We start from the raw sequence: 17,542 nt of genomic DNA, 5'->3' as shown, positions 1-17,542 counted from the left end.
ACCTTGCCTTGGGATTACACGTGCCATCATTCACATGGAACCAACAGAGCTGTCAGAGCTGTAACAGGGTGTCTTTTAAAAGGGGGTTTTGTAAAAGACCGAGCAAACATTGTTACTAGTCTCCATCACTGTTAATCGAGTACGATGGTAGCCTGGGTTGTGAGTGCAGCTTAAAAGTCATGTGCTTGCCTGTCACGTGGTGAAGACCCAGGTTCTGCCCCCAGCTTGCCAAAGAACATAATCCTTTACCCTTTTCTTCCCAATGTTAATCCTCAGGGGACAACAACAATTTTTAAGTTGGTAGAGAGGGGGAAACAAGGAAAATACTACATAGATCTAAAGCTCACTTGTTTGTGTATAACCGAAGGCCATGTTTAACACAGAACAAAGGACTACCTCATTTACCAAGCTCAGGTGTGAGTCAAGACAGCATCTATTTGTGGTTTGGGCGTAAAGAAAGCTAACAGAAATGTGAACTAAACAAACAAACAAAAAACAAAGCATACAGCCCAGGCCAAAAGGCAACTCATTTTCATAGTTCGGTTGATTTTTGTTAGGGTTAAAATAGGCAAGAGATGCGAATGCGTGTGCAGTGCCTTTAGAGAACAATTGGGCACACAAGCCCGAGAGGGTCTCGTGGGTCAGCCTACAATGTGCAGAGCGTAAGTGTTCCTTTCATGTCAGCCACTACTGCGTGTTGATGATCCGTACTTGTACCTTGTACTCGGCCAGAATATTATGCAGAGCTTTAAAATATTTTTCTGTGTAGAGAAGAAAACAGGTGCTAACTAGGAATAAAAAAGCTTTAGTCCAGAATGTACCTGAGACACAAACACTCAACTTTCAATTATCGTTTTACTAATTTAGCAAAATGCAGGAAAATACCTATGAGCTACATGGGTGACAAATCCCAGGAAGCAGGGGTCAGTCCCACTCCTGTTGTCTACCAGGGTAGGAGGAAGGCAAGCTCAATCCTGGAGGTGTTATGATGGAACCCTGAGAAATCCTTACCATACTTGCACTTTTGCTGAATAAGTCTCAAACTTATATTCTACTTCAGCAGGAAGTAGCCCCGAGGTCATGAACTCAATGAAGGGTCTAAGCATCTGGGGTCTTAGAGACTGTGCACAGCTGCTAACCCTTTGAAAAACACTTCCCCTACTCCCCCCATCCCCCCTCCCTCCCCACCTCTCTCCCCCCCCCTATACATACACACACACACACACACAAGACACTAAGATAATCATCCCTAAAAGTTGGCCATCACAAACTCAAAACCGTCTACTTCTCTTTTATGCAATGTGAGGGTTTAAGAAAAATGTCAGAATTTGATTCAGTAAAATAAACAAGATTCAAGCTGTTTGTAAGACACAATTATAAACCTAGTGAAAAACAACAGTGCCACCTGCTGACAGAGAAATGCAAGCTACTTTAAAGGTAGAAGCATCAAAGAGCCGTATGCATCAGTACCGGGAAATGTGCAGTGTGCAGTCTAGACAGAACACTACTGTAGAAAATGGAATTGCTCTGAGTGAGTTAGCGGTAGCTATAACCACCCTTTTCTCCCTAAAGATCATCTATGTGAACAACATTGCCTGCTATAGTGTGACACATTAGTACTGGGCTACAAATCGGCTAACCTAAAACAAACCTGCCAAATATAAGCACATTAAATTCCAATCTTCATTTTGGGCTGCACCATGTATTTGTATGTAAAACTAATTAATTAGATTACTGAAAGGGAGGGGGGAGAGGGAGGGAGGGAGGGAGGGGAGAGAGAGAGAGAGAGAGAGAGAGAGAGAGGGAGGGAGGGAGAGAGAGGGAGTCAAAAGAAACCAGCCAACTATGAGATTTGTGCTGTTTTTTTTTTATTGTGTTTTCAATGGAGAAATACATCATCTGTTTACAAAATAGCTCTTGAAAAATACAAGGAGTACAGATACTATAAAACAAAGCAAACTCCAGTCATGAGACACTACTTACATCATGCGAAAGCAACAGTCTGATCTCCAGGTTATGGAAACTAGAAGTAAAAAGTCACTACACAGAAAAGATCCACGTCTCCAGCCTGGTGAAACTTGGATGCAGTTACATGGAACGTTTATTAAACTGAATTTTTCCCCAATGTGTAAACAAAACGACAAGACTAAATCTGTGCCTGGTGATGCCAGTCTAACCCTGAAGCTACACACACAGACACGGTACATGTCACCTGTTAGCGGACCGTCTTCTTTACTCAAGTGGTGGGAGGAAGGGCAAGGTGACTGCGGAGCAAGAGGTGGAGAGTGAACACTGTATATAAACAATGTAAGTGGTAAAGAAAGCCTTAATTAATGCATAGCTTCAGGGGAAAGACTAGACTCCAACTTTGGAAATTAATTTGGAAGGACAGGGGAAAGTTTAAGTAATTGCAGTGTAACATGAAAATGCACAAACGTGTGATAGAATGCAGCGAAATGAAGGATTCAAAAACCATGCTCATACAAAGATCTGCTGCTACAGGTCTGCTTTACCCAGATTAACAAAGAGTAACTTTATCAACATCTGGCATCCGTCAGATGTCACAAGATGGACGAGAATTCTGCTACTTAATTATGAGAAATCATTGTCTTTAAAGAAGATTTCTAATTTTTGATAGAACAAAAAAAATTCAAAAGTGGAAAGCTGACTAAATGTCAAGTGCTTACTAGAAATGATTTTTAAAATGTTTTTGTATGTAAAATTCACTGACAAATTTTGACAAACTGGTTAAAAATAAAAATTAGTTTAAAAATCTGGAAGAAAATGCCTTTTGCCCACTTTTAAAAATGAAAATCAATTTGTCTAAGACAGGAACAGGAGTTCTGTGGAGTGTACAAAAATCCTCTCAGAGATCAAATGGCCATCCTCCAGAGATGCTTCACAGGTATGGCTTTCAGTCATTCTCAAGTTCTAGCCATGGGACCAAAGTTAGTGTTCTGTGTCACGTAGCCACATGGTCACGGTTACATGTCATGGCTTAGGAAAATACTGGCATTCTGGTTTCTGTGAAATAAGCCTTACCTTGTGCATACAAGCAAAGGGGAAAAAAGAAAGGCAAAAAATAAAATAAAAGGGGGTGGGGGGAGCACTGTCGTTTTGAAGACTAACAGACTGAAGGCAAAAGAACAGAGCTTGCGAAAGCTCAAAGACCACACTTGCTGGCCGAAGGCTGATTTGTATGCACTATAAAACAACTCTATAAATAAAAGGAATATATACTGCTTAATCATAACCTCATCAAAACCAAGTCTCGCCTAATTCTTCTTTCAGTGTCCAAAGTATACCTTAGCATTGACAATTCACCCTAAGGGCTACAGCTGCCCGTAAGGACTGGGCTGAGCTAGGTGTCCTCCTGCCCTTTCTGGGACAGAATGGTACACCAATGCACAACGTATCCAATATAAAGACTAATTGTAAAGAAAATTCTTTGGGGAAAAAAATTGAAAATCCATTAAGCTGAAAATCTAAAATTAGTTCTACTTTCTAATTAAAAAAAAATACATAAAAGTGCATCATCAGAATGAAGAGTTCTTCTGCCAGTTTGTATTGCAGTTTTCCAAACAATGCAGCACACAGAGACCCGATCCGGATGTCAGTTATGGATACAAACATAGCTTGAGGGTTTTGTTTTGTTTCCTTCTTAAAGGCAGTAATTTTTCTGAAATAGTTAATGCAGCTGTTGCTAACACAATAATAATAGTACTCCTGGCTTCACATACTAACCTGGACTTCTGATCAAGTGCTCATGAGCCCAAGGAAGGGAGGCCAAACAGCTAAACCCACTGTCAGTCAGGTCTAGTCTTGTCCCTCCAATCTCCTCTTTTCCTTTCTTTCTTTCTTTCCTTTGTTTAAGCATCTGGAGACAACGGGTTGAGTTGGCAGATACTGTTTATGGACCCTGAGGTGGTTTTACCGATTCAGTCTCAGTTTTATTGAATTCTTGATAACAGGAATAGGATTTGCAGGGAGAGCAGGGATATCAGAAAGGTCTGTACTGGATGTTTTCTGAGAATGAAAGCAAACAACACAGCACAGTTTAAAGCACTGTGACTTAAAATGGGATGCATCTCCCACCGCCATACTCCTAGGAAAGGATGCAGCTTTATTATGAGGCAAATTTAAAAAGAAAAATCAATTTTAAATGGAAAATATGCAGCGCAAATAAACATAACTAGACTTGCAGACATTTTCAGGATTTACCAAAAATTATTTTGTAACTTCAAATAGAAATCTTAAAAATATGTTTCACAAAATAAAGAACAAAAGAGAGAAAGATATTATTAATAAAATAACACTCAATTACTGTTGGTCCGAGTTTCGTTACCATACTAACTGCTCTAACAAGAAGTAGTGCCAGAGTGCCCTCGTGTGGAGAAAGCACTTACATTCGCCTGAGACACACAACTAGCATTTAGCAGTTATTTTCTGACACTATAAATTATAAAATTAACTATACAACTGAATAATAATTTAACTCAACTTTTAGGGAATTTAAAAAATTGTATCACAAATTATATTACAAGGCATCTTTAACATTCCAAAATACAGAGATGAATCATAAAATGTTTCATGAGACGTTTCCACACAGACATAGAAGTTGAGAGCATTTATTAGTCTCACATTAGTCTCAGCCAGCTTCAGCAACAGTTAAGTCAAAGCCAATCTACTCCTTCCTGTGGCCTTCAATCAAGGAGTATTCTGAAGCAAAACTGAAGCTGCTCCCAATTACCTGTGATTACCTCAATTATGTGGCACTGCTGTATTTAGACACTACCCTCCTCAATAAAGCCCCTCCCTCAATCACAGGACACAAGAGACATTCTCTAAAAACAGCGTAACTGGGGTGCTCTGACTGGTTTATAAATCCTTTCACAACTGAATAAAAAACTCTACTCAAAAAAACACTTTCAAAGACAACCCCAATGGGGCGCCATGGCTGCGGGGACGCAATCAGTGCAAGAACTGCAGAAACGGGCAGGAGAGTGGGAAACGTGTGGTGTAGGAACACAGCACACTCCTCATTCGATTACAACTCTTGGCTACTGAGGCTGAGGGAAAGCATACAGACAAACAACTTTGAGAAACTGAGTAGAACACTGGTGTCGGCAGACTATGAGCGTGTTTCCCACGAGCACTCAGACTCCAAGCCACAGGTGAGTACAGGGCTGGCAGCTGGCTCTTCAGCGCCTCAGGTAATCTAGTTAGTACATGCTATGAGGAAACACTCATGTTTGACCTAGACTTTGGTTTTTTTTTTTAAAGTTTAAAAGGATTCGAGAAGAAAAATAAAGAAGGTGAAGGTTTGTGAATTAGCAGGACAAGACTGCTTGTGTGCATATGGAACCGTCCCAGCCAACACTAAGACTAGTCAATCACTCTAAGGAGTTATTGACTGTCTACAGAATAACTAAATAAATCAATACTAAAAACTAAACTGAAACAGAAACACATCTTAAAATTTAAAAAGATCAGGGAGCCAAAGGCAGTTCAGGAGCACCTAAGCTATGCACGTAGTGAATGAATAAATACAATGAAAATCTCTCTGAGCCTTGCACACAGGTCCGGAAAATTGTTTGTCCTTTGTTTCACTGTCAGCCTTTGACCTATAAACAAACATTTGTGTCATCACACACAACACTGAGGATCTGAAGGGTCTGCGGTGTAAGGGAAGACCTACAGCTGCCTCCATTCCCTTTGCCGGCCGGCGCCTCACCAGAGCTCAGGATAGTCTCAGCCCCACCAGCTTGAGGGGCCAATGTATGCCACAAGTCAGAGCTCAACAGAGCTTCCTACCAGCTCAGAGCAATGGCTCCAAATCAATAGTCTGCCTGCCTTTAACTTTAAACTACAAAAAACTTACAGACTTTAACTACTTCTACAAACAAAATTTTAATAGTCTAGCATGAACCTTCATTTGAAATCAATATACCACTCTAATATCAAAACCACTGAGCAAACTCTCCGTGCTTGTTTTACACTTAGTACCTGAGAGGCCAACAGAGAAGCCGGTGCCGGAACAGTTTCTGATTGAACCGCACTTGTCTCCAGATCAACTTGTTCCTGGGAAACAAGGGATGGGGAGAGGGGAAGAGACACTTTTTAAAAAAAGAAAAAATAATAATAATCAAAGAGCATAAATGGGTGTAGTGGCTAATAAAGAAGACAAATTAGCAACAGGGGGGTAGAGAAAGATGTTCGTTCCTACATTACATCACACCAAGTCATCAAGCCCTGTTATACAAATCCTAGGGCATGACCAAAGTATCCCACAGTTCCCAGATTGCTCTAACTTGGATGTTTTAACAAGTACTAATTAAAGGTATGCACAGGCACTTTAGAAAATGTTACCTAGAGAATAATTCACAAAACATAAATCCAAAGAATGTCCTTTATTATGTAGGGGAAATGCATAACGTTAGTAAATAAAAACTATTCAGAGGCACAAAAACTGCCCCACATTAAAGTAATTAAAGTAGCAAACAGCTGTAAACTGTCCTTTCCTTATGGTCTCTACTGCCCTCCTCTGTCCAATAATCAATGCCCCAATTCCTGAGAGTGAGCAGACAACAGAGGGACAACTGTGTCACCCCACAGCAGCTTCACTCACATACAGAAAACACACAAGCAGAGGAAAATACAGGTAAAAGCAAATTTTTAAAATGTGAACATAGGAACCATCACTGCTTTCCCTACAAACTGCACAGGGTTAACAAGAATGGGAGAAGTGGAGTCTTTCACAGGGACTGTTTGGAATATGTATCAAGTTCTTAAAAATGTATTAAACAAGCAGAGCTGAATGGCAGATATTTACAATACTCCAATGTTGCAGTGGGAAGGTGCAAATTGTTTTTTTTTGTTTTTGTTTTTTTTTTTTTGGTTTTTCGAGACAGGATTTCTCTGTATAGCCCTGGCTGTCCTGGAACTCACTCTGTAGACCAGGCTGGCCTCAAACTCAGAAATCCACCTCCCTCTGCCTCCCGAGTGCTGGGATTAAAGGCGTGCGCCACCACGCCCGGCTGCAAATTTTGATGGAGACAGTTGCTGACAATAAGCAACTAGTAAGGTATGATTAAAAAAATTCCAATACAGTCATTATGCGGATTATATAACATAAACCTATTTTTCTCGGTCTGCAAAGTACATTATAAATAGAAAGTAAAGGCACTGGTGAATATGTATACATGCACAGCTTGGAAGACATCACAAGGAGACTTATTACAGTATTCTTGGTGGGAATTTGGCTAAGTTGGGAAAGTTAAGCCTTTGGCACACTTTCTAAGATTAAGTCATTCTCAGTCCTTAGGTTGGCGAGAACCAGCATCTTCCTCCCTACCCACCTCGCCAAGCCAAAGCCTTCTCAAACAGCTTTTCTAACCCAACCCTACTGCTAGACCCCACAGTAAGGTTAGAGTTTCACTGCTTCACAGGTTATCTTACCTCTGCTCAGAGCAGCACCCTCCCCTTCTCACCCCATGTCTCCCAACCCTTACTATTAACACTTAATTCCCACACGCACACCACCATCTTACCTTTTCTCTGAACTCTAAGTTCCTGTTTTACACACTGCTCTACTCCCATCAGACTTAGGCATTAATTAACATTAAAAAAGAAACCAACAGGCTTCTTAAACAGTGAGAGAGAACCCCACACACTCCAGTTGACTCAGCACAATGACAGGCATCTCCACACACCTGCACTTCTACCCGTGCACATTCTAAAGGCTAAGTTAGTATACCTTTGTCTCTGTTTTATCATGTCCACTCAAAGCAAGACAGTTAGCATCTTCACTTGTTTCATCCTGTTTTTAAAAAAAAAAGCTTTATTCTCCAAAATGAAATTTAGATTATCTGCCAATTAACGCTTTAATTTATAAAGTTTTCAAAACTATAAAGAGGAAGTAAAATAGTTCAGAGTCTCTTCTAAAGGGCCTTTTTGAGATTAAATAATTTAACTAAGCTTTAATAAGCACTAAAGAATTTTAAACATGATAAAAACTGTTTTGTAATCCCCATCACATAAAGTACATTCCCCAAACCAAAAAGCTCCTAAAGCAGTTTTTCTGAGGAGAGTTCCCTAAGGATTTGGGACAGCAGGCTCTCCGGAAGGAACCCGACGAGCTGTTAGCACAGGAAGGACCAGGACGTTTTACAGAGTATTGCTTTTACTTTCCGAAGCACAGCTCCCCAGATTCACTCACGCACACACACACAGCTTTTCTTGGCAAAGCATTAGCATCCTACACGAATTCAGGGCCTATGGTCTTCTTGGGTCCTAAGAACCACGCTAGCACTATTTTCTTGGGTTTATTAACTTAGAGAACTTAAAATTCATTTATTTGTGGGTTTGTGCAGGTGGGAAGTGTATATGTGTGCACATGGAAGCCAGAGGTTAACGTCAGGCCGTTCCACGTGAGCTATCTACCTTGTTTTTTCTCTCCCTTAGGAAGATCTACCTCCTGTACTAGGAGCCCAAGCATGTGCCACCATGTCTGGCTTTTTACATGTTACTAGTCCTTATGCAAGCACTTCACAGATAACGCTATCTACTTAGTCTCTAATATTTTAAATACATATTTAAAAAGCAAAGAAACTACAGGTAACTTTAAAATTAAAAGTAAACAATTTACTAAAGACTAATTTTAATAATGGCCTTGTTTCTCAGAAACAAATTAAAAACAAACATTTGTTGTCACTAAACAAATAGTGACTAAAGGTCACACTTTAGGATTACTGGTCCCGTTGTGATATATATAGGCGGTTTATGTCCTTATGTGTAGATGCACATTCAAATACTCATGTATAGCTGAAGTGAAGAAACGGGAGAGCAGACATGAAAAGGAAACACGCTGTTCAGGTCTCTGCTGAGACCAGGTCACAGCCACCTGACAATGCACCTGTTACTTCTCCACATATTTAAAATTTTCCATATACAAAAGTTTTAAGGGCTTAGTGCTTCACCTAAGCAAATGACCTCAAGTTCAATTAGTACAACATACACAGAAATTGAAAAGAAAACTTTTAAAGTACATATGTGTTTAATTTAGCCATATAATATTATACAACAAACTGTTTTCTCTAAGATACAATGTACACTAAGCTGAACTGAACCACTCCCAGCATCTAAAACCTTCCTGTATACACGTGATTGGAGTTTCTGCTTGCTCCTCACTATTAGGCTCACACTGGTCTCCTAGTTCCTTGCCCTGAGTTCTGGAAGTACAACATGTGTAGTCATGTTCAATATATCAACAGAACAAATGATCCACATAAGGGGGTTGTACCAGAACACATGTATCCATGTCAATACCACGAGAGGCCGGGTTTAGTACCTTTGACTAAGTTTATTTTTGTGACTGCAAGCGACATTGAGCATGTGCAATCAATCAGCCCACACATCAGCAACACCCTTCCCTATGCTTTACAAAGTCCTATGATTGGACTAGATGGCTTTAAGGAGCCAGTGACATTCTAGAAAAGAAAAACGAAGGAAGCCTGTACTTTAGAGGACATTTAAAAGACACCAAGTTATTTTAATACTGGCATCTTACATTTGTTTGGTCCCATGTTTAAACAAGAGGGTATTTGAAAAGTGAGAACAGGGGCTCTATTATCAAGTAGGCTAATCTGACTTTATTCTCTCATAGATGTGATCTTAAAATTCGGGTGAAATACCAGGGAATAGCAATAACACCAAGTGGATCTTGTTCTAAAAGCACTTAGTGACATGAGTAAGAAGAAACGAGGACTGGAGGACAGTACTCACGGGGCTCAGGGAGGTGAGTGAGTAGTAGACAGAGATAGACCACAAGTTTGAAGCTGGTCTGGACCACATCATGAGTTCATATAGTCAGTTCAGTTCTAGGCCAAACTTAAAGACCTTATATTAGCTTAACAAACAAACAAAAAGGTTGAATTAAAGGGGCAAAGAGAGCGGCTGAGCCCATTAGAACTGTAGCTATACTGTGTAAACATTAAGGCATCAATGGGCTGTTTTTGTTGACAGGGTTATGTTGTGCCTTCCACAGACTGTAACTCTTTTATACTCCTAGGACTGTTCTAGACCCACGAACATAAGCATCACTAGCTCCAGTGACAAGCCATGTGCCAGGACACTCATCATTCATTACTCACAGAGCACCTTATCATAAGGAGATCAGATAGAGAAATCAAAGTCTAGCCATAAGTTTTACAGATATGAAGGTAAAAAGAAGTCTAAATTCTGCCAGACACAGTGGCTCACAACTGTAATTCTAGAACTAAGGAAGCAGAAGCAGGAAAAGGAACCTAGATTTAAAGCATAACAAATACATAAGGCTCTGATTACATCCCTAGTACCTCTCACAAAACAAGAACCAAAAACAAACAAACAAACAAACAAACAAACCCACTACTCTGCAAAACTCAATTCTCAATTTCCAGAACCTATCTGGATGGGTGAAATATGTTCTATTTTCATTGTAGTTTAGCATCATGAATAACAAAATGTTACTCCATTAGTTGTAAATTATCTATAAAATCAATCTAAAACAAGACTGTCTGATTAGAGATATTTCACCAATACTGATCAAAGTGTAATGGATACCCAAGAGAAACTTGTAAGTTTCTTTTTTCTTTTTTTCTGAAAGTTCTTAAATAACAAATTCTAGAGCAGAATTCATTGCAAAATAGGTGGTCAGGGACTGGCACCTCTACTTAAGCAAACATGAGATAACCCCACAGCTAGACCCTGGGGCATGGAGGCTGACACTAAAAGGACAGACGGCAGTGTAGCGGCAGGAGTGCGTGTGCGTGTGTCACACCCAGGGACCACTCACACCCTGAAACACAACGCTCAGCACATTCCTAACACTGCTTGTATCTCAATGCTGATTTGACAGCCACTCTTAAACACACAGGAAGATTCCTGAAACTTAAGAGGCCCTAAACTAATCTGCCTCTGCAATTTGTTCATCTCAAGAGTAAAGCCTGAGGACTAGGGCTATAGCTTAGAAGTAGCGCAAACTCTAAGTTCCCTCTGATACCAATTACAATATAAAATGGAGTTAAAGGCAAAACATTCTCCAAAGAGCCATAAAGAATCAGTACAAATAAAAGTCTCTAAAGAAGAGTAAGTTAGGGGGGGCTGGAGAGATGGCTCAGCAGTTAAGAGAACTGGCTGCTCTTACAGAGGTCCTGAGCTCAATTCCCAGCAACCACATGGTGGCTCACAACCATCTATAATGGGATCAAATGCCCTCTTTTGGCACACAGGCATACATGCAGATAGAGCACTCATATACACAAAATAAATCTTTAAAAAGAAAAAAAGAATAGTAAGGATATGAACTGTGTTTTCCAGACTACTATTGGATGCAGAAGCTGCCCAGGGCAGGAGAGGCAGAAACACTACTGCAGTGAAGCACTACTGCAGTGAAGCACATCTGCAGTGAGGCACATCTGCAGTGAGGCACATCTGCAGTGAAGCACTGCAGATGCCCCAGGTCTGCCTGAGTATTCCCTACTAGATTCAGGAGCAGGCGAAGCCAGGCCGCCATGCCTGTATCTTGTCATGTATGTAAGTATGCACATATACCTCTTCTGTTTTGGTTTTCTTAGGACTTTCTTCTTTATTGGGTGAGGACGTTCTCTTGACTCCTACTCTAGGATTAGGGACTGTTGTTGCTGCGTTTCCTGGAGGTCTAGGCGATGGGTTCACCAGGCGTGTTGAGGAGACAACTCTGGAGACTGTAGGCTTTGGTGGTGGAGAAATGGCTGGCTGTGTGGCAGTTTGAGGAATGCTTTCGCTCGATGGACCTAAACAGAAAGATATAAACACACAAATTAAAATCATTAAATTAAATTAAAAACATCAGCCGGGCGTGGTGGCGCACGCCTTTAATCCCAGCACTCGGGAGGCAGAGGCAGGCGGATTTCTGAGTTTGAGGCCAGCCTGGTCTACAAAGTGAGCTCCAGGACAGCCAGAGCTATAAAGAGAAACCCTGTCTCGAAAAACCAAAAAAAAAAAAAAATTAAAAACATCAAGTTATAACTTCCTTCCTTCCTAACGTACTTCATGAATAACTTTATATGCAAGCACTAAACTGCTATTAAATGACAAGCACCAAGTGCACACCTGGAGGTTTGAGCCTAAAACTCTGCCTTAAAACAAAACAAAAGGGGCTGGAGAGATGGCTCAGAGATTAAGAACTGCTCCTAGCACCTACATTCGGTTAGCAACCATCTGTGAACTCTAACTCCAGGGCCTCTGATGCCCTCCTCCAAACTCTGAGAGCACTACATACACAAAAAAATAAAATCCATTAAAATATTTTAAAAAGGCACTAAAAACTGAATCCACCAAGCAGTGGTAGCACACGTCTTTTATCCCAGGTAGAGGCAGATGGATTTCTGAGTTCAAGGCCAGCCTGTTCTACATAGTGAGTTCCAGGACTGCCAGGGCTATACAGTGGTCTTGAAAACAAAACAAAAAAAACTGAATCCACAACTTAATCAACAAACCTCCTTTTCTAAAATAAGGTATAAAACCAGTTATCATGCAAGGGCTCACAATAGTGGCTAGGCCAAGTTCTTACCCCCTGGGCTTTCACTGGAATTTGCTTGTGGTACAGAAACCTCAGAAGCCTGGATGCTGGTCACAGATGCTGCGGTCACAGCTGGAGCAGGACTGTTTCTGCTAAAACAGGAAACAGAAAGAGAAGGATAGAAAAAAGAAGGGGCAGGGTGGATTATATGTTAAAGATAATCAAAGTAACAATTAAATGTTAATAACAGATGCTACAGATGTAAAGTAAAATGTTTCTTTGGTTTTAACTTCCCATGCTTCCATAACAATTAAAAAGCATATAAGTGGTGGCGCACACCTTTAATCCCAGCACTTGGGAGGCAGAAGTAGGCATATTTCTGAGTTCGAGGCCAGCCTGGTCTACAGAGTTCCAGGATAGCCAGGGCTACACAGAGAAACCCTGTCTCGAAAAACCAAAACAAACAATAAAAAGCATATAAAACACATAGAGCAGCACAGACACAAACGTCCTATGATGTGCATGTCATATAAAAACCAGAGCTGACAAAACTGATGTAGCTGTTCTGTGCTTTAAATACAGCCAGTAAGATGAATATTTGACCCATAGTGAGAATACACAGAATACACAGGTCAGTGTTTCCATGTCAACTTACTAATGGCAATCAGTATAGCCATTATAACTGCCAATAAGACCCCCTGAAATTAAGGTTTTGTGGTAAACCTAACAGAAAGAAAGTGCCAGACAGTCCCAAGCTATAAACTCTGAATGCAAGTGCAGCTCATCATGTTCTAATTTTTATGGGTCATAGATCCTTTTTTAGCAATTCTTAAAATGCTTTGCATGTTTTAAAACAGTAAATTCTTCTGAGGAGGAAAAAAAATGTTCCCTTTATCTAAAACCACCTAGTGCAGCAGCAAGCATTTACCCTCTCTCCCACAGTCATGGAGATTAGCACATCAGGGTGCTCAGTCCTCCTGTCTGTCTCTAAGTAAGCCTGGACAGATAGAAACACCAACATCATTCATGAATGGAGGGATTCTGTTCCCCAAAATGAAACATCATAGACAACAGGGGCAAAACTAAAAATTCCTGTCCATAAACTAAGAGTTAAAACTGGTACTAAAAAAAGTCAAAAGAGATGGACAAGGGGTGGGCACAAGACAGGGTGACTGTGACCAGGTATTTCATATGCTCCAATGAAATTCATCCGCCTGCATAACTAATACTAATAAAAATAAATTTAGAAAAAGATAAGTTAGAATAAAATAAGACTGTAAGCAGAGAAGCCTCTACTGTGTTTAACAAACAAGCAGTTCCTCTCCCCTGCCTCCCTCCCTTTCCTTACCCCTGAGAGCTGCCAGAACTGTTCAATGGACTGGTCTTCATAGCACTGGTGGGTGAAGGCACAGACATGCTGTTATCACTATCCATAGACAAGTCAAGGCTGCTGTCATTCAGAGCTGTTAACTTGACTCCTTCTGTTGAATGCTGCAACAAGAAAAGTTTAATTTATAAGTCTTTAGGTACTCAAATTTACAAAATTTATGATTTCTATGGAAAAGCACTCATAAAGGAGTTATAAAATCCCTTCATGCCATAACTACAAAAAGCCAAGACTTTGTACCTCTAGACTTAACTACGTGTCTGATGTGAAAAATAATGAGAAGTGAACACTACTTGTGCTTATTTACACGGTAAAATTTAAAATTGAAATATGAGCACACATGAAACTTCTATCAGAAGACTATAAACACTGGGGCACTGGTGCAAACTCTCAGTAAGCAGGACAATGACAGCCACCTTTGTCAGAACCACAACAGTATGTTGTTTTTCCTATTTTTACTACAGAAACGGTCACAAGGCTAGGCATAATAGAGCACACTTTTAATCCCATCCCTCGAGGCAGAGGCAGAGAAGCAGAGGCAGAGGCAGATCTCTGAGTTCAAGGACAGCCTAGTTTACAGAAGAAGTACCAGGACAGCCAGAGCTACAGAGGAACCCTGCCTCAAAAAAGACAAGGTCACATGTTGCCCTCATCTGCCTTAATTCCTTGGCTCAGGCAATCCTCCTGCCTCAACCTCCCAATTTCCTCCCATGTAGTTGGAATTACAGGCATATGCCATACCTGTGATGTACAAATCTTTAGTTATCCCACAACGAACATAGAAATTATGTTAAGTAAAAGGCATTACCACACATGGTGGCACCCACATTTAATTCTGACACTCAGCAGGCTGAGACAGGAGGATTCTGAATTTGAGGCCCAACCAGGGTTGTGTACTGACCTTTAGGCCAGCTTGGAATACATACCTAGGCCACAAACAAACAAAAATCATTTCCAACCATTACTATTTTATCAGCAAAGATCTTTAGAAGCAAGAGATCTATACTGGCCACTCTGCTCTTTTAGAGGGGGCACAGGCCACATGGACGTGAGCAGTGCAGACTGGCCTCACTTCAGTTCCCACTGTGGAGGGGGTACAGATATAGATACAGACAGCGAAGCAGCTGCAAGCTGTTGGCTTTACACCAGCTTCAGAGTCCTATTTTCACAGTAGAAAATAAAATGAACAGCAATAAAAATTATTTCAAACAGAAGTAGATAGGATCAAACTACTGTAAGCACAAAGCAAAGTCAAAAGCTGTGGTGTGTGTGTCCCTGAGAACATCCGAACTGAGTGACCCAGTCTCCCAGTCAACAGTCTGTGTACACAGATACACATGTGATCAGTTACTTTGTTGGATGATCACACTGTGGACAGGAGATTCCCAGTTAGTAACACCTCCTACAGTTTATTTTTAGGGAAACATAGTCTGAAAGTATAAGAAAAATGAACAGGAAAACCCAACTAGAGCTGTATAACAATTAGTCACATGGTCATTTAATAGTAAGACTTTAAAAGCTAATAAAAAAATTCATGGTTCTAGAAACCGGTAACAGCTATTATTATGAGTTTTTAAAATGCATACTGCCAGAATAAAAGAACACAGCCTATTGGCATTCACTTTTGACACCAGTGATTCTGAGTTTTAACTACGGAAAACTTACACTGCAATGCTCTAGGGTTTTGTTTTGTTTTGTTTTGTTTTTTTTCGAGACAGGGTTTCTCTGTATAGCCCTGGCTGTCCTGGAACTCACTTTGTAGACCAGGTTGGCCTTGAACTCAGAAATCCACCTGCCTCTGCCTCCCAAGTGCTGAGATTAAAGGCGTGGGCCACCACCGCCGGCTACTGCTCTAGTTTTAACACATTCCTATCAGACGGTTGGTCCTGTGGCTGCAATGGTTACATAGGCTTAGCGGGGAGCTAAGTTTGGGCCTCAGCAGTGCTGAAAGCCAACAAAGGCGATATGGTGTCTACTCGAGCAACTTCCTTATCAGGAAAGATGTGGAAATGAACACATGTAGTTAATTAACTCCAGCAATCAGGAGGCCATCGTGAGTTACAATCAGACTTAGCTGACAAGACAGTCACCTGAAACTATCATGTCCAGATATCTCTGTACCTACCCACCCCTAAGCTGTAACTGATCTTGGCATTAATTTCAGATAACTTGATTATTTATTTACTATCTGCCAGGCACAAGTCCAAGTCACTCTTTCTATGCACCAATACATTCAATATAAGAAGGTTAAAAGATTCTGTTATTCAAGATATAAACATCAGAACAAGACACTGCTTTACCTCTGGTAACCAGTGAGAGCAATGTCCTTTGTAACTACTTTGCAATCACTGTACAAAGTATACCATGTAGCCCAGGCTGGCCTAGAATCTGGTATATACAGTTTAAGCCACCCTCACCTTGCAATTCCCCCAATCTCCCACCAACTGGTGAGAATACAGGGGTTTGCTACAATGCAGGGCATAGTAACAATTTTTCTTTTGTGTGTGTGTGTATGGGGGGGGCTATCATAGATCCTGTATGTATCAGAGCATGACCCTGACTTCTAACTCCCCTGCCATCACCTTTCCAAGTCCTGGGATCATAGGCATGTCATCATGGCCATTTTATGCAGTACTAAGGGTTAACCCCAGGTGCATGCTAGCCAAATACTCTGCCAACTAGGCTACCTCTCCAGTCCCTTGTACAATTAACTCTTAACTTTTTAAATTCGTTAATCAGAAAGAAGGGGGGTGACAGGACACACATACACACCCAACAAGGCTGTGGAGGTCAGAGAATAATTGCAGGGGTTACTTCTATCCTGTAGGTCTGAGGGATTGGACTCAGGTCACCAGAGGACCACCTGCTGAATCATCTCAAGAGCCCACTCTTAATTTTTAGAAATATACCTATTCTCCTACAGTAAATAAGAAGACACTGACCTTTTTTAAAGTATTGTTTGAACATGTAATGACAACTTTGTTCTTTTAGAAGTATAGACACTTGTGTGAAAGTTTAAAGGTGTTTTTCTTTCTGAGAGAATATGGCTATACAAACTCAGGGCGTTGAGTGTCACATTAACCTCTTTCCAGTCATGAGACAAGGACACAAACACAGTGCTGAGAACAAGATCTCACAAGCTGACAATGAGAACAAGGTCTCACAAACTGACAAGTCTGTCAGATGCTGTCCTCAGTTAATAGCAGCCATCCCTAACGGGACGGGAGTTGTGAAACAGCAGCTGGCACATACACAAAGCACTCCAGTTCCTTTCTGACTGACCTTCTTCCTCTTCTGGAGCACGTGACTAGGCAGCAGCTGATGGAGTTGCTTTCTCTTCACATGCATTGCTGCAATCTTCATATCCAACTCAAACATTTTGCTGTTTATTGCTTGCCTATAAACTATACAACCAGACATTGTTACAAAGAACAGAAATAGTTACATAATGGCAGATTTAAACTCATCTAGAAGAAAGTAATGTAAGTGGGAACCTTTCCCACCGCCTGTCCCTAGTCGGATGCAATCCAATAGTAGGCAAGTCACGTATGTAACAAAGAGCAGATGCACATTCGATCCTTTAGCACACTAACTCTCCATGTGCTAATAAAAAG

At 40.8% G+C, this 17,542-nt stretch overlaps 1 protein-coding gene across 7 annotated transcripts in view; it reads right to left on the bottom strand.

Annotated features, from left to right (window-relative positions):
- Positions 1 to 1,851: 1,851 nt before the first annotated feature.
- The window catches only part of Papola (poly(A) polymerase alpha), a 53,477-nt gene continuing 37,786 nt past the window's right edge, over positions 1,852 to 17,542 (bottom strand). For 2 of the 7 annotated variants that reach the window (XM_021178513.2, XM_029484261.1), the window contains exons 16-22: positions 17,211 to 17,332; positions 13,890 to 14,032; positions 12,593 to 12,693; positions 11,593 to 11,813; positions 7,757 to 7,819; positions 6,007 to 6,081; positions 1,852 to 4,026 (exon numbers count right to left, since the gene is read on the bottom strand). In XM_021178513.2, the coding sequence (XP_021034172.1) occupies positions 3,931 to 4,026; positions 6,007 to 6,081; positions 7,757 to 7,819; positions 11,593 to 11,813; positions 12,593 to 12,693; positions 13,890 to 14,032; positions 17,211 to 17,332 (821 nt within the window). In that variant the 3' untranslated portion in view covers positions 1,852 to 3,930. Of the gene's footprint in view, positions 4,027 to 4,053; positions 5,625 to 6,006; positions 6,082 to 7,756; positions 7,820 to 11,592; positions 11,814 to 12,592; positions 12,694 to 13,889; positions 14,033 to 17,210; positions 17,333 to 17,542 lie in introns of those variants that run through there. The other 5 variants (XM_029484266.1, XM_029484263.1, XM_029484262.1 and 2 more) reach the window with 4 other exon arrangements.

This window comes from Mus caroli, chromosome 12, assembly GCF_900094665.2.
Source record: "Mus caroli chromosome 12, CAROLI_EIJ_v1.1, whole genome shotgun sequence".
Taxonomy (NCBI): domain Eukaryota; kingdom Metazoa; phylum Chordata; class Mammalia; order Rodentia; family Muridae; genus Mus; species Mus caroli.
This window is presented reverse-complemented; position numbering and strand designations above follow the sequence as displayed.